The 23,275-nt window shown below is 39.2% G+C and overlaps 1 protein-coding gene across 2 annotated transcripts in view; it reads left to right on the forward strand.

Annotated features, from left to right (window-relative positions):
• Positions 1-1,569: 1,569 nt before the first annotated feature.
• The window catches only part of LOC311295295 (NACHT, LRR and PYD domains-containing protein 3-like), an 85,806-nt gene continuing 64,100 nt past the window's right edge, over positions 1,570-23,275 (forward strand). Inside the window, exons 1-2 of one of the 2 annotated variants that reach the window (XM_084416605.1) lie at positions 1,570-1,735; positions 10,319-10,936. In XM_084416605.1, coding sequence (XP_084272731.1) covers positions 10,437-10,936 — 500 coding nt within the window. In that variant the 5' untranslated portion in view covers positions 1,570-1,735; positions 10,319-10,436. The remainder of the gene's footprint in view (positions 1,736-10,318; positions 10,937-23,275) is intronic. The other variant, XM_084416604.1, reaches the window with a different exon arrangement.

A 23,275-nucleotide genomic window follows, 5' to 3' on the forward strand; every position in this document is an offset into this window, starting at 1 on the left:
GAATATAAATCATATCACAGGAAAAATACAAGAGGCAATTGAAGTAGTAGAAAAATGGCCATGTTCACGGGGATTCAAGATATAACAAAAACAATAATGTTCACTCGGAAAAGAGGCATTGATACAGAAATAAAGATGTATGGACAAACTATTGAACAAGTTAAAGTTTTTAAGTTTCTGGGTGTGTGGTTTGATGCAAAATTAACATGGAAAGAACATATTGAAAAGACTGACACTGAGTGTAAAAAGATTTTAAATGTGATGAGATGTCTAAGAGGATCAGAATGAGGAGCGAGTAGAGTTGCAATGAAAAGTGTTTATATAGCGCTGATAGGATCAGTGTTAGACTATGGAAGTATTGTTTATGACTCGGCAGCAAAAACTTTGTTGAAGAAGTTGGATGTGATACAGGCTCAAGCTTTGAGACTTTGTTGTAGTGCTTTTAAAACGACTCCTGCATCTGCTCTTCAGGGAGAAGTGGGTGAAATGCCATTACAAATCATACGAAAGCGGTTAATGATGAACTACTGGGTAAATCTTCAAGGTCATTCAGAAGATCGTCATCCAACAGTAAAGGCACTCTTTCCGTGCTGGGAAAAGGAAAGGTCTAAACGGAAGTGTTTTGCATGGAATAGTGACAAAGAAGCTTGAGAAATGATTTTAAGTCAGAAAATATATATTCAAACAGTAGCATTATCAATAACTCCACCTTGGCTGTTTCCTGCAGTACTCATAGATTTTGATATGCGAGAGTTAATGAAAGAATCTGGAAACATTGTAGCTGTTGTTGAAGATAGACTACAAACTGTATATCAAGCATTTGTCCCAGTACGGATGGATCTAAAGATCCTAATACGGGAAGAACAGGTTTTGCTTTCAGTATTCCATCCTTAAACATTTCTGTTAATAGGAGAACATCAGATCATTTATCAGTTCACACAGTAGAGATGATGGCAATAGCAACAGCACTACAGTGGATAGAGGGATAAAAGATAATGAAAAGGTTGATAGTTTAGCAAATCAGGCTTTGGAAAATGAGGAGGTCATGAATATTTCACTCAGTAAATATGAAGCAAAAGCAGTAATTAAAGCATATACCGAAAGAGTGGCAACATAAATGGGATACAGTAAATACAGGACGTCATCTTTATGAAATACAACGAGAAGTAGGAGTAGTGAGGATAACTAAAAGAAGCACCAAAGAGGAAAATATTTTAACAAGATTAAGGGTTGGACATACTATGCTGAATAAAACCTTAAAAATAAATAAACATCCAACAGGATTATGTGAGCATTGTGAAGAAGAGGAATCAGTAGAACATGTTATATGTGCTTGTCAAAAGTATACTAATGAACAAGATAATGAAACCTTAAAAAGATGGGAATGGACGAATTAAAGCTTAAAAATATAATTACTTATGGACTAGAGAGTTTTTTTATATATATATATATATCAAGAGAACAGAGCTGATTAAGAGAATTTAGAGGTTTTTTTTATTTATTTTTTATGAAATGGGTAAATTCTGGTCCACACTCCAATACAGTAGGTGGCGATTATGCACCTTACTGTTGGTGCTACCCGCCATAAAATCGAAGAAGAAGAAGAAGAGGCGGCGCTGCTAGATGTTTTCTCGTTTCACAAGTGAAACCGAAAGCAATGACTGCATAAGCAGCCGATGACTGTAAAGACGCCATTTCCGAAGATAGAAAATCAGCAATCGCTTCACATGTGACAGTAAGTTCGTTAAACTGTTCATAGCTGTAATATCGATAGAGTATTTGCGTCTCAACAGACATTATGACGAACTCAAACTCAAATACATGATAAAGTTAAAAGTTACTTTCGTTATCTAGGCCTAATTCACGACACGTCAACTGTCATAAAATAGCTAAACTTGCACTTACTTTTTCCTTTAACAGGAGAATATTAGTTTAATGTTTAAATCTTTGGTTGACTTTAAACAACTTAATTGTTTTTATAATCTAGATGTGTTCAGTGGCGCAGTAAGACTGGGGAAAGGAAGTGTAGTCGCAGGATAATCACATAAACGCAGAAAAATAACATCATATCTGCTTAATGCGAGACGAAAAACAGATTGTGAAAAACACCTGCAAGAGTTCAGCAGTGTCATTAAAGTGAAGGTAAATCCAGTGTTTAAACGCTGTGTTTGAAAGTGACACTTATATTTTTATGTGATTAAATCCTGCGACTACACATCCTTTCCCCAGTCTTACTGAGCCACTGAACTCATCTAGATTAAAAAAATAGCATTAGGATTCTGCTGTACTTCACTACAGATGCCTGCATTCACAAAGGGGAAGAGACAGCTGTCAGCATACAAGGTGGAAGAAACTAGAAAAATAGCTAATGTGCGTATTCATGTGGAAAGGCTTATTGGATTGGTTAGAAGGAAATATCAGATTTAGGGCCATGCCCATCGAACACATGGCAACAAAACCAGGCGAGTCACTGACATTGATTGATAAGTCCATTAATAGGCTATTTTAACCTAATAGTGGTTCTCAAACTGGTGGCCATGCCCCCTGTATATGGTTGGAAGAATCATGGTGAGATGGTGAAATTAGCAACCCTGCAGCACTTTCATAAGGTTTTAGTTAAATTCTACAAGCTTACCACAACAATTATGTTAAAAGATTTATAGGCCTAAGTGGTTAAATTGATCAACCACAAACCTATAAATTACTCATGGGGGGTTTATTTACAAATGTCTTTATGGAGAAGACATAATGGCAAAAGTATGAGTATTATTGTTAATAGTATGGAAATTTGACATATACACACTGCTGTGATTGTTCTGTTATTTTTACATTGCTTTGCTCAGTTGGTAAACAAAGGTGTCTTTATTAAATCCTAAAGTGAAGTGCTATTATTTTTTTCATAGTATCAAAAAACATTCACAAGCCTTTTCCCCCCAAAAACGATGCATTTAGTTTTGAAAATGATCAAACATGAAAATTCTAAATAATTTTGCACGGTGAATCGTGATTTCAGTTTAACACAGTGGTGATGTGGAGATATTAAACTGGTCAAGTTGTGAATTGAGCAAACCTGCAGTACATTCACAAGGAAATGTTTTAGTTCTATTCTACAGGCTTTCCATAACAGTTCAAATGTTCACATTTTAATGACATTTATTTAGTGGATAAAATAATATCGTTATAATATAATAATATGTGTTGCAGTTTTATTCACAAACAAGGAGAAGTAATGACATATATGACATAATTAGCAAAAACACATTTATTTAGAGGTGAACTAAGTAACTTTTTTACCTTAACTGAACAGCTTCGGAGTCATTGGAATGGTTACATTACTTATTTCGGGTTGAATGGTGGTCGTTTCGCACCCCCCTGGTGCCCGTGAGTGGAAAATCCGCACTTGCAACTTTGAGCCGGCGGGCCGCCGGCCGCTGCGTCAGGAAGTCTCGCGTGATATCAGGTCTCGCGATGTAAACAATTGCTTTAAGGCCAAAAGAAATCTGCTAAAATGCCGTCATTATTGCGCTCCCTCACGCTGTCCGAACCCGAATGAAGAAGACGTTTTAAAGAATGTCCCATCTGCTTTGATGTCGTTGATCTACTAGCCTCTGGTGTCTGAGAATCGCCAACGAGTTTTTACAACAGTGTTGTCAAATATCTATTCCGAAGCTGTGGGGGGAGCTCTAGAGAGAAACCTGCGAGCAAAAAGCGAGAATACAGCGAATAAATCCCGAAACTACTGAGCCCCGCTTTAAACAAGGGATCCCAGAAAAATCAAGGTTTGGTCTGCTCATGCAGTCCCAGTGAGACCAGCCTTTGCAACTGACACATTCAATCAAATTTTCAAATAAAAAATATATAATAAAATGACATGTACAACAAACCTCTATTATTAAAACTGTATACACTATCATGTTCAAAACAAAGTGAAAAATAAAAGTGTCTGGTGTACAGGGATATTAATTGGATATTTATTTATCTTGCTTGGAAAATAATCAAGGTTATATTATACATTATATTTGTTTATCACATGCTTCATCATGGCCCATTAAGATAATACAAATATTTAAAGTACATTAATATGTTTTCATGCCAGTGTGCAATTTTGGAAACAGGCTAACACAAGAAATTCAAGTCTACCCAGATTAGAAGTGCTTCTGCAAACTGTGAAATTTTCCTGCTGCCTTCACCACAGGAGTTTATTAATATTATGCTATACATTTCGCCAAACTTGATACGCTTTAAAGACTCTCAAGGTAAAACAGAAACATAATAAAAAAGGCTACTCAAACGCTATTGGCTTGTTTTGACCTCTGGCAAATCATTGGCTGCAGAATATCAAACATAGCTAACAAACGACACGACATAACACAATATACATATAAACTATTGTGCATAGAGAACAGTTAGAATATGAGCTTAACTTCGTTTAACGCTGAAACATGGGCTAATTACCCTTATGTAAGCAGAGGAGCGTGCACTAATATTTTGAGGAGCGTGCACTAATATTTTCAGGAGCGTATAGCTGTGCATTAATATTTTGAGGAGCGTGCACTAATATTTTCAGGAGCGTGCACTAATATTTTCAGTGGTGCTTTAACACAAAACAGTAAACTCGTGAATGTAAGCTCTGCCCAGTGTCACCGAAAATCTCAGACACAGAATATTTCAGAATTCCGGCTTCAGTTCAGTTGTAGCAAATGTGCTTTCCAGCGGTCATCTTTTGGGAATTAGCAAGTAATATTGGTATAATACATTTTATTGTTATAATAGCCAATATTAAACATGCTAGGGGAGAGCGGGGCAAAACGTAATGCAGGGCTAGTTGTAACATACTTGTTTTAAATACTTCCACACATGCTAGCATGACGAAACTTGGTGTATTTACTAGTTGCCATATCAAAAAATTGCGCCAAAATTAAAAAAAAAATTGAAAGATATCCATAGACATTTATTAACCCTTGTGTGGTGTTCGGGTCATTTTGACCCGGAGAGAATTTTCTTTTACCCCAAAATACTAGTTAATGTTATCGCTTTGGACTGAAACTTAGTGACTTTATTCACAGATGGTATAACTACTTCTCAAATGTTTTTTGACAATTTTCTTACTTTTTTAGGGGGGATTTTTTCACCTTGTTACACTTGTGGTCTTCCCGGTCAAAAATGACCGGACTACAAGAAATTGCTTAGAAATCACTTGTTATGCAATATTATCACCCAATATTGGATTCAATCGTTTTGTCAACTTGTTCTCTTTCAATTAGGACTGGTTTTATATTTCTATTTGCATCTGATTAATCGTAGGCCTCATTTATTTGACAGTAGGCATCTCATTTTTTGAGTAAAAAAAACATTATTTTTGAATAATTTTGGAAATTTTAAATAAAATCTGAAGAAAATTGGCACTGTTCATCACACTAGTCTACTTTAATATTTCACCAGGAATTTTGTTTTGAAAAACTTTTATTTTGTACAAAATGGCACATTGTCACACTTGTGGTCTTCCCGGTCAAAAATGACCGGTCTACAAAAAATTGCTTATAAATCACTCTTTATGCAATATTATCACCCAATATTGGATTCAATCTTTTTGTCAACTTGTTCTCTTTCAATTAGGACTGGTTTTATATTTCTATTTGCATCTGATTAATTGTAGGCCTCATTTATTTGAGAGTAGGCATCTCAATTTTTGAGTAAATTTTTTTTATATTTTTGAATAATTTTGGGAAAATAAAATAAAATCTGAAGAAAATTGGCACTGTTGATCACACTAGTGTACTTTAATTTTTCACCAGGAATTTGGTTTTGAAAAACTTTTATTTTTTACAATATGGCACAGAGTTACACTTGTGGTGTTCCACTGGGCCATTGAGGGCCATTGTGGGCCATTGTTTCAATGGGCCATTGAAAGTGAATGGGAGAGACCAATGCAAACAATGAATGGAACAACACAAAATAGGTATCATTTTAAAGCTTAGAATCTCAGCTTTGTAATGCATCTAATCACTTTGATCAACTCCTAACGAGAGCCGAGTTATCTCTCTAAAACAGAGTGTACCACCCGCAGGCGCCACCTAGCTGCGAAATAAATAATCATAATATTTTTCAAAACTTTTACCTTGATCAACTTAAAATAGGTGTCATTTGAAAGCTTAGAGTCTGACATTTACAATGAATGTAGCCAATTTGATAAACTCCTAAGTAGTGCTGAGTTATTTGCTGATAAAAAAAAAAAAACAAATTCATAATTTATAAACTACTTTTTTGTACTACATTCAGCAATATGTCAAATACATCATACAGCTCAGATAGTCCTGTGTCATATGTCATTTGAAAGGTCTCAATGAGTAGAATACAGCAAGCATAATTGTTTCAGGCTTTTTATTAAACTTGAGCGAGGTTTTTGTAAAAGAAGCCCTTCAAGAGACCCATGTGTAAACCATATATGGATGATGGAATTTTTGACACATTTCCGCTCGTAACTTCATGAAACATGCTCCGATTGTGGAAAATGACACATCATTATTTACAGCAGATGCTTACAATTAAAATGAGTCCAAACTCAACATAATCCATCACACAGAACTAAATATATTCCTCATGGAGTTCTAACACAAAAAATACCACAGACACACAGACTCACATAGCCAAGCAAGGTAGCTTAGACTTGGCCTTTTTACTCGTATATTCATGAAACATACATCGATCATGAAAAATGAAACATGGTTATTTACAGCAGGAGCTCACGATTAAAAAGAGCCCAAACTCAGCATAATCCATCACTCAGATCTAAAGATATTCCTCATGGCGTTTTAACACAAAAAATACCACAGACGCACCTAGCCAAGTATATACTCATGAAGCTCTCACGTTTGGTTTTCGCTCATAACTTCACAAAGCATGCACAGATCGTAGAAAAATGTACATCATTATTTTGAGTAGACTATCACAATTAAAAAGAGCCCAAACTCAGCATAATCCATCACTCAGATCTAAAGATATTCCTAATGGAGTTGTAACACACAAACCCCCACAGGCGCTCACAGAGCCTTGAATATAGATGTAGCCTAGCACTTATGTCGCGTTTTAACTCATAACTCAATGAAGCATGCATAAATTGTGAAAAATGGCACATCATTATTTACATGAGATTGTTAATATTAAAAAGAGCCCAAACTCACCATAATCCATCACATGCACATATGTGTACATAAACAATGAACATGCTCCTGAAAACTTTTCAGTCTCTCCCATTCACTTTCAATGGCCCATTGAAACAATGGCCCTCAATGGCCCAGTGGAACACCACAAGTGTAACTCTGTGCCATTTTGTACAAAATAAAAGTTTTTCAAAATCAAATTCCTGGTGAAAAATTAAAGTAGACTAGTGTGATCAACAGTGCCAATTTTCTTCAGATTTTATTTAATATTTCCAAAATTATTCAAAAATAATGTTTTTTTTACTCAAAAAATGAGATGCCTACTCTCAAATAAATGAGGCCTACGGTTAATCAGATGCAAATAGAAATATAAAACCAGCCCTAATTGAAAGAGAACAAGTTGACAAAAAGATTGAATCCAATATTGGGTGATAATAACACATAACAAGTGATTTATAAGCTATTTTGTGTAGTCCGGTCATTTTTGACCGGGAAGACCACAAGTGTGACAATGTGCCATTTTGTACAAAATAAAAGTTTTTCAAAACAAAATTCCTGGTGAAATATTAAAGTAGACTAGTGTGATCAACAGTGCCAATTTTCTTAAGATTTTATTTAATATTTCCAAAATTATTCAAAAATATTGTTTTTTTTACTCAAAAAATGAGATCCCTACTGTCAAATAAATGAGGCCTTCGATTATTCAGATGCAAATAGAAATATAAAACCAGTTCTAATTGAAAGAAAACAAGTTGACAAAAATATAGAATCCAAAATTGGGTGATAATATTGCGTAACGAGTGATTTATAAGCAATTTTTTGTAGGCCGGTCATTTTTGACCGGGAAGACCACAAGTGTGACAATGTGCCATATTGTACAAAATAAAAGTTTTTCAAAACAAAATTCCTGGTGAAAAATTAAAGTAGGCTAGTGTGATAAACAGTGCCAATTTTCTTCAGATTTTATTTAATATTTCCAAAATTATTCAAAAATAATGTTTTTTTTACTCAAAAAATGAGATCCCTACTGTCAAATAAATGAGGCCTACGATTAATTAGATGCAAATAGAAATATAAAACCAGTCCTAATTGAAAGAGAACAAGTTGACAAAAAGATTGAATCCAATATTGGGTGAAAATATAGTATAATGAGAGATTTATAAGCTATTTTTTATAGTCCGGTCATTTTTGACCGGGAAGATCCCGGGGGTTATAGGGTTTTGAACACCACACAAGGGTTAAACCATAGCAAAACTAAATTTCTTACTTATTTTCTTACTTTCTTACTTAATTTTTCATCTCTATTTTTTGTTTATTTAACATGAGACAAATCTGATATTATTTTAATCTCCAATATGTTATTTAACGGTTGATATAGTTCTTTAGCGAAGGCTAACTAGCAGAAGACACTAGCAGGGTTTAAATCCCAGTTGTGCAGGTGGGGCATGTTGTAACACTGCGTTACAATGTGCCCCTATTAGAAATATGCTATTCTACTCTATACTTTTATTAATTCTATTGAGAAAACATGAGAAAAGGGTGAATAAAGACTGAGAGTCAGTGTTCAGAAATTACTAATTATTAATATGTTGTGAACTATGTTGCATAGCTGTGTTTTCCTGCGATCATTGTCAAAACTCAAAAATGAGTTTATATTTAATTATTAAAAGATGCCATTATTTTATATGAAAAAGTTAATAATTGTTTTTTATTGAGAAAATATTTTAGTTTGTCTTGTAGCCTATGTTTGTTTGATTAGATCAGATAACATTTTAAGATGTCATATGGTCATGTTACAATGTAACCCTCACATGTTACAATGTACCCCACCTATGGGGCATGTTGTCACATTTCACTTCCATTCTTTCGGGGAAAAAGAAAAAAGTATATACTGTATTAATAAAAAATAAAAAAACAATTGTACTAGACATGTGGGAAATGAATGTGGGAAAAAATAAATAGGCTACTCGGAACCCTAAGTAGATTTACACAAACTGAGAAAGTCAAAAAACATTGCTTTGTGCCCTGATCTCCCCTATATCCATACATGAAGGTTTACAATTTTTACATAAACCATTTCAAATGCACGTTTACTAGTACCAAACTTAGTTTTTTTTTTGACAGAAGACGCAACAGAATTAGAGACTCTTTTTTTCTTTCTTTTTCTTTCTTTTTCTTTTTTACTTATAGCCAGTAAAATGTGTGTTGGAGGAGCGTCACTATAAAGTGTTAGCAGATATTAAGCAGACTGTCTACGAATACTCTAATGCCTGATAGTTGACATGAAGTTGCAAAGTTACGTAGTCAACAGAAAATTCAAAAGGGACCATCAAAATAAATTGTTACCAGAATTCTAAATTGTTGTATTTTTGTTTGTTTATACTGTCCACTGACAAATGAATCCCCGTTGTTTCATACAATACAAGTGGACCTGTAATTTATTCCCTTATTCCAAACCCGGAAGAGTGAAAAGAATTCATTCGAGGAGGAGCTGCTGGATATTAACCTGTCTCACAGTGAAACTGAAAGCAGTCGATGACTGTAAAGAAAGATAGAAAATCAGCAATCGCTTCACATGTGACAGCAAGTTCGTTAAACTTTTCATAGCTGTAATATCAATAGAGTATTTACGTCTCAACAGACATTATGATGAACTCAAACACATGATAAAGTTGAAAGTTACGTTCATGATACTACACGTCGACTGTAACACTCATTAAATGGCCGAAAATGGTTAAACTTACACTTATTTTTTTATTAGAAAGGAGAATTTTAGTTTAATGTTGAAATCTTTAGTTGACTTTAAACTATTTAATTATTTAAATAATCTATATTGTAATGTGTGTTCAGTAAGACTGGGGAAAGGAAGTGTAGTCGCAGGATAATCACATAAACGCGTAAAAATAACATCATATTTGCTTAATGTGAGACAAAAAACGGATTGTGAAAAACACCTGCAAGAGTTCAGCAGTGTCATTAAAGTGAAGGTGAATCCAGTGTTTAAACGAGGCTGCTGTGTTTGAAAGTGGCGACATGTTGCTCTACAAACCAACATTATTTACAGTAACTGGAGAAAAACTGTTGACGTTAAGTTATAGTGAAATAAATGCCATTTAAATAAAATGTTTCAAAATTCATTTTTTTGTGTCCATATACAGGTCTGAAATCAAGGAGGAAGAGAAGGAGCAAACTTCCTGTAAAATGAGAGGAGGAGGAGAACCAGACCTGTAAAATGAGTGTGTATGATGAGAGGAGGAGGAGAACCAGACCTGTAAAATGAGTGTGTATGATGAGAGAGCGGAGGAGGAGAACCGGACCTGTAAAATGAGTGTGTGTGCGGAGAGAGAGGAAAAGGTGTCTGTTCACACTCAGAGAGCAGCATCTCCAGTGTCCAGCTGTGTGTCTATGAAGAGTAACAACTCCATGCTTGAGCCCCTTAATCTCAGTGATGGACCATCTACAGTATCCAGCTGTGTGTCTATGAAGAGTAACAACTCCATGCTTGAGCCCCTTAATCTCAGTGATGGACCATCTACAGTATCCAGCTGTGTGTCCATGAAGAGTAACAACTCCATGCTTCAGCCCCTTAATCTCAGTGATGGACCATCTACAGTATCCAGCTGTGTGTCCATGAAGAGTAACAACTCCATGCTTGAGCCCCTTAATCTCAGTGATGGACCATCTACAGTATCCAGCTGTGTGTCCATGAAGAGTAACAACTCCATGCTTGAGCCCCTTAATCTCAGTGATGGACCTGCTGTGACCTCTGACCCTGTGTGAGTATCATGAAGTTCAGGGCCGGTCCAGATTCTGTTGGCACCCTAGACGAGATATTGCAATAACACATACAGACAAACACAAGTGTGTGTATGGTTGCACAAATAGTTGTTAAAATAAAGGGTAAAAAGGCTATATAAATTTGTATCCAAATTGAATATATCTATAGATGATAGTCTTGGAATCCAGATAACTAGTTAGCCTCATTCGCCTCTTACCTGGCGACCCTATTCTTAAACATAAATGGATGCTGAACTTAATCTGCTGCTTTACATTTATTTTTATTTTCTATTAATTTAAAACCTGTGCCTGGGCACCTAAAACTGCAAGTCAAAGCGGTAAATCCAACCAAGTTGTCTTTCAAATTTGTCTCAAACTATCAATATGCTCTGGGAGTTTTAGGCGCAGTAGCCAATATGGCCGCTAGGTGACTCCATTTGGTGATTTAAAAACTTTAAAGGACAAGTTCGGTATTTTACACTTAAAGCCCTGTTTACAGATCGTTTCTGATGAAATAGAACGGTTAAGATTAAAATTTGGACACATGCTGCTGTCCCGAGAATTTTATGTTTCTTTCGCTTCCCCCCCACCTCCAGAATGGCTGCATAGGTGCACTTGAACAATCCTTCCTAAAACGCTTTAAACTTTCGTTTACAAAGACGTGAAACTCACTGAGTGGTGATATGCTCACACAAAAATCGCTGCAAAAGATGCTTTCCAACAGGTTTTATTGTAGTTTTTGTCCAACTCCATTGACTTGTATTGGATGTGCTGTGAGGTACGGTATTACTCCGCCGCCGGAAACTGAAATGGGGTTGTTTTCTTCTTCTTCTTCTTCTTGTTTTTTTTTTTTTTTCACGGCGGATTGCAAACAATGAAATGCCAGTGGTTTGCTTGCAAAGGTGCATTATCACCACCAACTGGGCTGGAGTGTTTATTATTCAAGCTCTCAACGGAAGAATCTACGGGTGTGAGACGTTTGGAAAAATAGGTCCACAGTTTTACAACGAATAGTTAAACACCTGTTGGAAAGCATCTTTTGCAGCGATTTTTGTATGAGCATATCAGTGAACACCCCTGACCACTCGGTGAGTTTCACGTCTTTGTAAACGAAAGTTTAATGCGTTTTAGGAAGGATTGCTCCAGTGCATATATGCAGCCATTCTGGAGGTGGGGGGGAAGCGAAAGAAACCTATACTTCTCGGGACAGCAGCATGTGTCCAAAATTATATTTTAACCGTTCTATTTCATCAGAAATGATCTGTAAACAGGGCTTTAAGTGTAAAATACCGAACTTGTCCTTTAAGGGTTTTAATGTCATGAATGCTTCTGGCTACTGGCCTCTTTTGATAAAAGACACATAGGGTTTTATTGCTGAAGTGAAAGCAAGCAACAACAGAAGTAAAAATAAAGTGTTACATTGAACTTGAATTAAATGTAAATAAAATGAAAAAGTTCCCACTAGTGGTCCGTTCCAGTTAAAATATTCTAAAGTAACTCCTCAAAATATGAAATAAACATACAGTAATAGTCACATATTAACTCAAACAAATTGTAGTTATGATTCTTACATCATATATGAAAATATATAACTGACAAAAAGCAACATTGACAGTCAGCTTATAAAAAATAAATTGACTAATTCTAGTCTTAATAAAATTACGTTTACACTATTTTACTTTAATACATAGATTTAATGCTCTGTTTGTAATTATGTTTAGAAATTATACTTTAGTGTGCAGAGGGTTTATAGAATGTTTCTAATTGTATTATTAGGGCTGCTTGATTATGGCAAAAATCATAATCACGATTATTTTGCTCAATATTGAAATCACGATTATTTAACATGATTATAGGTGGATATAGATATAAACTCTTATTTCATGATATGAGAATTTTAAATGTCAGTGAAATTTCACAATTATCAATACTTCAGCAAAAACTAATACAAGGTTAATTATTGTAAGTCAGTGGTTCTCAGACTGGGGGCGGCACAGAAGTTCTGGAACATTCATTTAATTAAAAATATGTAAATTAAATGTTCGATATTTATCTGCATTTACTGTGAATAGTAAATTAATGTTCAAAATTATCCACTTTTGTTAAGGGCTGTGTCGGTCAGTGTGATAAGTACCAGTGGTAAACCAAAACACATTTTTGTGCCCGTGAACGCTGTTTTACCTGGATATCAGGACACGAGTGAAGGACAAAGCATCGTTTACAAAAGAAGTAATAGGTTAGCAACCAAATGTTACATCGCAACAATGGAAACTTTTGGATTCATGCCAAATGAGAGCGGTACGTACGTGAGATCCCATAAACTATAATTAAACCATATGTCGCTTTATTCTGTTTTGCGATTTTTCACAAATTTAACAATAACCAATTCCACGAATTAGCCTGGAGGGAAACTAAATTATAAATAAAACCGAAAAAATACAGCAGAACAAAAAATACAACAGAACAAAAATACAAATTAAAAAACACTGCTTTAGGTTTTACAGGAAGATGTGCTTATTGTGTTATTCAGATAAGTAATAGCCTACAACAGAAATCTAATAAAGTAATCAATTAACACTCCTGTATACATTAAATATAGACTAATACTTTTTAAAACTACAGTTTATTAATTCAAGAGCAGTGAGTGGTTTTATCTTTGTCTTTTGTTGTTGGATTTAGCAGATTTATTAGGCTGCTATCACTTTAAGAGCTGCATGGATCCGATATACTGTTACACACGGGCTCTTTTTCCTAGTTTTTCCTTTGAGTTTTCCGCGTATTGATGACATCATTGTCAAAACGATTGTCATTCACACGGATCCGCGAGAGCGACTATAAATGCTGTATTCTTCTGCCAGACCATTAGATGGCGATGAAACGTACTCGGTTACTAAACGTAGAGGGAGGGAATGAGTATTGCGTAAGTAGCTTACGCTACGGGAAAGTCTCCTTTCTCGAGATACTGAAGCCAAAAAATTATCCTTAATTTTTAATAATCTTGTCAACGTAGTGCGGCAGCCTGCAGACCTAGGGCAGGCGACTCGCCTGCCCATTGGCTGCCCTGCGGCAACTGCAGCAGCCTATCGCTGAGCCCTTGGCGCGACGTCACGACCAATGAGCGCGTTTGGCGCGCTTAATGCGTCACAGCCCGTCATTAGGGGTGTGGCTTAGCGTATATAAGCAGGGCTCAGAGGCTGCTTCACTGGTTTCTGTCGCATGAAGCGAATGAGCTCGTGGCGCGAGCACGGCGGGTTACGCAATACTCGTTCCCTCTCTAGAGAGAACAGAGGTTACGTTTAGTAACCGAGTACGTTCTCTTACGAGAGGTTCTCTCGTATTGCGTAAGTAGCTTACGCTGCGGGAACTCCCTTGTCAACGCCGTGCGCGTGCCCAGCATCCACTGAATGAGTCCCAGGGAGAGCCCGGGGAACGTGATAGCGGAGCCGGGCGGCCAACAGAGGGCTAGCGCAGTACACAAGCACATACTATGGGGCGCGGAGTGGCACAGCCGGTCCGAACTGACACTTCCCTACGTAGTGCAGCTCAACCAGTAGAGCTAAATCACACAACGTAGCCCGCGCACAGACAGTGGGCTGGCTACGCGAGACTTAGAATGATAACACTTTCGCCTGCAAAGCGGGAACTTCCAGGTTGTAAAACCTAACAAATGTGGAGGGGGAGGCCCAGCCTGCCGCTGCACAAATGTCATGAATGGGAATCCCGCTGGACCACGCCCACGATGAGGCCATGCCTCTGGTGGAGTGCGCTCGAATGCCCAGTGGGCACTGCAGGTCTTTAGACGCATAAGCAGCAGCAATAGCGTCCACTATCCATCTGGACAGGCTGTGTTTCGAGGCGGCGAGACCTTTGGTGCGCCCACCAAATGAAACAAACAGCTGCTCCGAGCGCCTGAAGGCGGCGGAGCGCGAAATATAGTTTCTCAACGCTCTGACCCGGCAGAGGAGATTACTCTCTGCCTCGCTGCCAGAATTCGGCAGGGCTGAGAGAGAAATGACCTGCGCTCTGAAGGGAGTGGCCAAAATTTTGGGAACGTACCCATGCCTCGGTCTGAGAATGACTTTAGAGTCATTGGGTCCGAACTCGAGGCACGCGGCGTTAACAGATAACGCATTAAGGTCTCCCACACGTTTTACTGAAGACAGTGCTATCAGAAAAACGGTTTTGAGCGTGAGGTATTTCATATCCATAGTTTCCACGGGTTCAAAGGGATGCGCTTTCAGGGCTTCCAAGACCAGTGAAAGATCCCACATAGGAACCGAGGGGGGTCGCGGGGGGTTCATCCTCCTAGCTCCTCTAAGGAAGCGGATAACGAACTCGTTCCTTCCTAATGCCCAGCTCTGAGACAGAGAACGCTGAAATGGCCGCGACATCAACTTTGAGCGTGGAGGGGGACCTGCCCGCGTCCAACAGCTCTTGAAGGAAGCACAATACTTGCGATACCCCACATGTCTGTGGATCGAGCCCCTTGGCAGTGCACCATCTGTTAAACACCGACCATTTAGACGTGTAGAGCCGCCTCGTAGAGGGAGCTCTGGATTGTATGATCGTGTTCATGACTCCTTCTGGCAGATCAGTGTGTAATCGTTGAGGCTCCACGCATGCAGAGACCAGCGCTCTGGATGGGGATGCCAGATCGAGCCGCGGGCTTGAGAGAGAAGGTCTCTCCGCACCGGAATCGGCCAAGGGACTGAATCTGCCAATTGTATCAGTTCCGGGAACCAAGCTTGGTTCTCCCAGTACGGGGCTATGAGGAGCACTGTGTGGTGCGCTTCCCTGACTCTCTTGATGACCTGAGGCAGCAGAGAGACCGGGGGAAAAGCGTATAGCGGGCCGCTGGGCCAGGTCTGGGCCAGCGCGTCCTCGTTCTTTGAGAAGAACTCTGGGCAGTGAGCGTTGTCTTTTGACGCAAAAAGGTCGACTTCCGCTTTGCCGAAACGGCGCCACAGTGACTGGACTGTTTGGGGGTGTAGAGACCACTCCCCAGGGGGAACGTTGTCCCTGGATAGTCTGTCGGGGCCCTCGTTCAGGTGGCCAGGCACATGCGCTGCTCTCAGTGAGCGCAGAGAGTGCTGAGCCCACACGAGGAGGCGTTCCGCCAGGGCGCAGAGCGTCTTTGATCTGACACCGCCCTGGCGATTCACATAGGCCACCACCGATGTATTGTCCGTGCGGACTAGAACATGGTGACCATGGAGGAATGGGAGGAAGTGTTTGAGCGCTTTCTCGACCGCGAGCATCTCTAGACAGTTTATGTGTAGGAGATTCTCCTGGTCTGACCAGCGGCCACAGACCGGTCTGCCTTCGAAGAGCGCTCCCCAACCTAGGTTGGAAGCGTCTGTCGAGACAACTTTCCGGTGTGAGATCACCCCCATAATCACTCCTGTGTGATACCATTCGGCTGCTAGCCAGGGCTGCAGGGCTGAAACGCAGCCCTGAGTCACTCTGATTAGCGAGCCGCCGGCCGCTCAGGCTCGATGGGGCACGCGCGCTCTCAGCCAGCGTTGAAGCGGGCGCATGCGCAGTAAGCCCAGCTGAAGCACTGCCGCAGCTGAGGTCATATGCCCCAGGATGCGCTGGAATGCTTTCAGCGGAACCCGGCTGCCTTTTTTGAAGGATGCGGCGAGGAGACGGACGCGGCGCGTGCGCTGCTCCGACAATCTGGCCGTCATAGCCACCGAGTCCAGTTCTATTCCAAGAAAGGAAATTGACTGACGGGGCGAGAGCGAGCTCTTGGTCCAATTAACCGAGAGACCCAGATCTTCCAGATGGCTGAGAAGCGCTGTTCTGTGAGACACAAGTTCTGTCTCTGACTGCGCTAGGACAAGCCAATCGTCCAGATAGTTCAGTATTCGCATACCCTGTCTTCTCAGGGGAGCGAGAGCCGTGTCCATGCATTTCGTAAATGTACGGGGTGCTAAAGACAGGCCGAACGGCAGGACTGTGTATTGATAAGCTCGACCGTCGAAGGCGAATCTCAAGAATGGCCTGTGACGGGGAGTTATCTGGATCTGGAAATACGCATCTTTCAGATCGAGAGAGATAAACCAGTCTCCTGGGCGGATCTGCGCAAGGATCTGTCTGGTTGTAATCATCTTGAACGGCCGTCTCATGAGGGCTTTGTTCAGATGTCTCAGATCTAAAATAGGTCTTAACGCTCCGTCCTTCTTGGGAACGAGGAAGTAACGGCTGTAAAAGCCCGACTCGCTCAGGGAAGGATGAACCTGTTCTATGGCCCCCTTGCGCAGCAGCTTTGCTATTTCTGCTTGAAGCAGGTGCGCTGCTTTCAAACTCACTTTCGTCTCCGTCTGCGCTAGAAAGCGCGGGGGGCGACGAGCGAATTGAAGCGAATAGCCGTGTTTTATAGTGTTCAGCACCCATCCTGACGCGCCCTGAATAGCTTCCCATGCTTTTGCATGCATAGCTAGGGGTCGAATGGTCTCTGGGTTCAGATCGCCGCGCTGCACGGGATGGGGAACCTGTATCAGAGAGGATGGGGGCGGCGCGCGCGCCGCCGGTGCTCGAACACCGGGGCTGATAAACAGAATTGGCCGGTTGTACAGCGTTCAGTAGCTCGGTCCCGGAGGATGGAGCGCGTTTTGCTGTCAAACACCCCTGGCGCGAGAGCGGCGTGGGGGTTATAGTGTCTGAAAGTGAATGCGCGTGCTCGTGAGCGGGCGCAGGGTTTACACTTATAACACGGCCAGTGTTTGGGAGCTTTAGAGGGTCTGTAACCCGGGGTAACCGTATGGCAGAGCGAGCAGCGGGTAGGTGTGAGCACAGAGTTGTGGGCACATTTACTACACTTAATACTCGAGCGGCGTGTTTACGCTTTATTAGTGAGCGCTCTGAGCGCGTTGTCATGGGAACCGTGTTTGTGTGAAGCAGTGAACACACGGGAGTGGGCACTTTTTCTACACTTAATATCCCCTCGGCCTGAGCCGTTGTAATTCGAGGTAACTGAATGGCAGAGCGAGCAGCGGGTAGGTGTGAGCACAGAGCTGTGGGCACATTTACTACACTTAAAACTCGAGCGGCGTGTGTCCGCTTTATGAGAGAGTGCTGTGGGCGCGTTATCATGGGGACCGTGTTTGTGTGAAGCAGTGAGCACATGGGAGTGGGCACATTTTCTACACTTAAGACACTGCGTGAGGCATGCAGGCTGCCGCACTGCCTTGACAAGATTATTAAAAATTAAGGATAATTTTTTGGCTTCAGTATCTCGAGAAAGGAGACTTTCCCGCAGCGTAAGCTACTTACGCAATACGAGAGAACCTCTCGTAAGAGAACACTATAGATTGATCAAGTAATACAGGGCTGCCAACTCCTACACATTCATCGTGAGACTCACTCAATTGAAACTTTTCACAGGCTCTCACGCCACACATCCACTTTCTCACGCAGAAAAAAAATCGCGGAGCAAAGAGGACACGAAGACCGACAGACTAGACAGAGCAAGTTACTTTTGATATGAAAAAAATTCTCAGCTCTCATGTTCTGTCCATTTTATTACGAAATTCAGACAATCAATACCGTTTTTGTGCTTGTAAATGTGACGTGACAGATCGCTGTAGCACCTCAGTTCAAGTAAACTGATAATCTGTTACTTTTTATTTAAAGATACAGTACAAATTACCGAAAGGTATTATGCCTCATACATAATATCGATCTATCAGTGTTTTTCAACCACGGAAAGAGGTCAATAAAACAGCAGGAGAACAATTATGGCACAGAACGTTACATTTACCTCAGGAAAGCCATTTAATGACCATAGCACGTTAGATGACTAGAAAAAATTGCTATAGTAAGGAGTATTTTGCTATGTGCACTATATTACATATTTATTATATTTTTACTTGTCAATAAATAATTGTTATTATAATGAAAACCATTTAATTTGTTATTTTTAACCTTTAATAATACCAGCTGATAGGGCTCTCTGTATGTTTACAGCATTATGTGAGATATATTTTTTCTTGAGAAAAATCTACATGTAGGCCATCTACTGTTGCCTACCTAATATTTATCCAAATGAGTCAATAAATTGAAATCAAATCCCAAGAATATAATTGAAATCGTGAAAATAGTGTTAAGCAATAATACAAACAGTACCTACCAGTCATTGTACCATATAAACATTGTAACATGTTGTCACTAAACTTATTATAATTCTGTTTAGTTACCAAATGTTTTGACAATCATACTTACACCCCTATTGTGATGCAAGTTGTTTTTTTCCCTAATTCTCACTACAAACTAAACTCAAAAGTTGGCAGCCCTGAATAATAGCCTACGCTTGTGCATGACGTTATCAAACGGTAGTTGAGGAGAGATCCCCTGATATGATTGTAAAGTGCTTTGGGTGTACAGTAGTATATGAAAGCGCTATATTAATGCCTAATTCATTCATTCATCATTTTCAGAGATTTGCGTTTTTGTTGTTTACATAGAGAAAGTTTTCAAAAACGTGCACTTTGAAACACGTTTTCAAAAGTTTGCATTTTTAGCCACCCAAAACTATGTAAACAGCCCCTAAGACATAACTGACTCTTTACAAGGATACTTGCATAACTGCCGTTTTGAGGTATTTGTGTGTGGGCTATTTGACCGCTTAGGCGAGTATCTGAAGGCCACAGTATACTTATCTAATGCATGTTTAGCCCCGTCTCAGAGCGCGCACACAGGTGGACGCCTAGGGAACAGCGTTTCTTTCCCTTCTAAATGCACTTTTAATAACACTGTTTAATATCAAGCACTTCCTGCAGTTTAGCAAAAGTAGACTATATTTTACAACACTCACTTTTTGGCTGATTTGGATGTTGAGTTTGACTTGGGAAATGAAAGCGCACCGCTGTGAAGGAAAGGAAGGTGCGCTGGACGAATGCAGCAGAGGCACAATAATCGTTTCACGTTGATTATCTTGTTTTCATAATCGTTGGAGCCGAAGTCTTTGTCTTTGACAATCTGCTTTATAGGTGAACTGAATTTGATGATCTCTGGAACATCGACAAAGTTTTATTGAACTGACTTGAGCTGAAAAACAACACTATGTTTAGTTGATCTGCTTATACTGTTGCTGAATTGAGCTCTTCATAACTGGTAAACTGCTCTGTTATTGAACAACAAACCCACTAATCTCAGAAACCATTGAACTGCATTAATGGTTTCATTCTGCTCAACTTTTAATTAGTACATTTTACCCAGTTATATTATTTTTATTTCTATAAGAAAACTTGTTTGAGTGTGCTTGTGAGGGCCGTAACCAGTTAAATTTTCAGATGCCTGCTGAAAATCATCTGTATGACCTCTGACATTAAAGCTTAGGACTAGGAAGGTCAGTTCGACTAAAAGAGAAATGGCAACTGGAAAATATTTGCAAAATGCTCCAATAAGAAGTTGTCACTCCTAAAAACCAACATCAGAGGTTCTCAAACTTCTCAGACAAATTACCGTCTACCAAATCCAAACATATTCAATTATATTTCAGCATTAAGCAAATATTACTCTTGATCCGTCACTCTTTTTCTCTGCAAAAAGCAAAATCGAGGTTAAGGTGAGGAACTTTACAATTGAAGTGTTTTTTTTGTTTTTTAAGAAAAGAGTGAAGAGTATAAATACATTTTTGTGGTAATGAACATTATCTCACAAATGTTGACTGAACAATTTTACTGAACCCAGTCATGTCAAGTTTATAGTTACACTTTATTTCGACGGTCCACTTTATGACGCTTTTCCACTGCATGATATGGCTCAGTACGGCCCACTTTTGGGGTGTTTCCACTGTGTAAAGTTCCTAGTACTGTACCTGCTACTTTTTAAGTACCACCTTTTAGGGCTGCACAATTATGACAAAAATCATAATTACTGATTATTCCCTTAAAATTGTAATTGCGATTATTAATTACAATTATCACAATTTATATTGAATATATATATAGGCATATTATAATACATGTTTACTTAAAAATTGTGAACACACACACAAGTACTGTCCCCCTTTAGTTAACATACACATAAATTGTAAGAATAAGAGTAATAGTAATGACTTCTAATAAATAAACATTAGGCCTATGCTAAAGCTATTAAATAGCAGTCCCAAATTAGTTTTTGTTAATACAATGTTGTTATGAGCCACCACAGTCATTTAAAAATATAAAAAATAACACAAAGTGAAAACAAGGTGGCATTTTGGGGTTAATATTGAAACGACAGTTACCAAGAACTGTTAATGAAACATGGAAACTTCTCCTGGTGAATAGAATGAAAATCATCCCTGCATGCAAATCCTTCTCAGCTAACACACGACGTACCAGTAACGTGATTCATTGGTATTTTACTTTTATTGTGACTTACTAATTTACAACGTAACAACGTTGCATGCTCGTAGTTTCCTTTGCACTTTATATTCAGTGAAGCGATACACAGTGCGCGCCACCGCGTTTGCAATTTTTTTTGGTAATCGCGGCTTTGAACGATTACGTAATCGTGGCATCCGTAATCGTAATCGCGATTAGAAATTCGATTAATTGTGCAGCCCTACCACCTTGGTTGAGGTTCCAAGCGAGCCGTACCGAGACTAAAATGTAACGTGTAAACTGCAGATCACTAATTTGGTCAGAGAGGATCTTCACTGCAGCGTCATTGGATTTGCGACACGAGACACCAAACCAGCAGGATTAAAATAGTCATCAACAGCCACCGCAGGATTATGCCTATGTTACCAACCAAACAAAAGCACATTCTCTCCATGAGTGTTGTTGTGAGTCGCGCTCTCGCTGATATCTGATGATCTGTAGCGGTTCACTAAAAAATATATTTCAATAAATACCTGTTTACAATAAGCACTTAACTCAAAAATAACTATTAAATAATAAAATAACTTGAGAACTGGCTGACTAAAATCAGCTTGAAAATGCTATCTCATGAAATAAAGGCGGATCCGTAATTTCTTTACAATTGAAAGGTACACGTGTTATTTCGTCAGTCAATCGTGAAAGTCTGGTGGTTGAAAGCTTCTGGCAACATTAAATCCAGGAGAGAAGAACATTCTAGAGAAAGAGCAAGTAGAGATTTTGAGTTTGAGCATGCACACGTAATGTCTGAGCAAGAGCAGACGAGAGCCTGAGACTGTATATTTGAGAACGAGTGTCCAGTTCTGTGCGAGAGTGAAGGAGATCCGCCTGCGAGTTGAGAGATTTGTGCTTGCGCATTACTTGGATGCAATCTCGGCATTTGTCATTAAAATAACGCCATAGACACAGCCTGAAATAAACTATAAAAAAGTGTAGATAATCGTGTCTGAAAACTGTAATATATTTTTTATCGGTTAAAATCAATACAATATATCTCGTATTTTTCTGTGGCTGCTTCACGGGATTGGCTCCTATGATCACTTAGAAGTGGTGCTAAACTGCAGTGGAAAGGCAAACCGAGCCACAAATAAAGAGAGCTGAGCTGAGCTGAGCCCAGTCGTGGCGAGTCGAACCACGCAGTGGAAAAGTGCCTTTAGACGTTCTACTAACTATAAGTAAATCACAACTACTCATTAGAGTATTAGTAGACTGTTAGTAGACTGTTTGTAGACCGTTCGTAGACTGTAGTAGACTGTAAGTAGACTGTTAGTAGACTGTAAGTAGACTGTTAGGTTAGGGTAAGGTGTTAGGGTTCGGGCTAGTAGAATAAGTTGACATGTAATTGTAAAGTTTATAGTCAGTAAAATGTCTGTTGAGGATCATCAAAATAAAGTCTTAGCAGAAATTAAACAGTCTACTCATACTCTAATGACATGTAGTTCACATGTAGTTGCAAAGTAACTTCTGGTTAGTAGAATGTCTAAAGTGAACCATCGAAATAGTTACCACAGTTTATTTGTTTAGCACTGTTTGGAATATAAACTGTTTAAAAGCAGCTTAACAGAAGATGTATCATATATGCACAAAACAGCGTAATTATTTTGATTAATGCCAATATTATTTGAGGTTCAGAGGAATGATGTTGCTATCAGTGAAGAGTCTGATCAGAGCAGCATCTAAAACTTCTCTAGGCCAACAGAGCTGATGATATTGATCAAACGCTGCTGTCTGAGATTATTGTTATGTTGAGGGTCTGAACACTGTCAAACTGTTGTGCAGTGAAGGTGAACTCAGGTCTGCAGGTGTAGTTTTAATAATAGTATTGATCTAATATTAACTGGAGTATGTTTTTCTGGCTGCCTCTTGAATCTCACTCTCTATTCAGAGCCATTTACTCTTTATGCATAGTGTATGATTGCAGAATAAATACATGTTTTTATTGAATATTGATGGATCAATACATTTTGT

Source organism: Rutilus rutilus (genome assembly GCF_951802725.1).
Source record: "Rutilus rutilus genome assembly, chromosome: 1".
NCBI classification, from domain to species: Eukaryota; Metazoa; Chordata; class Actinopteri; order Cypriniformes; family Leuciscidae; genus Rutilus; species Rutilus rutilus.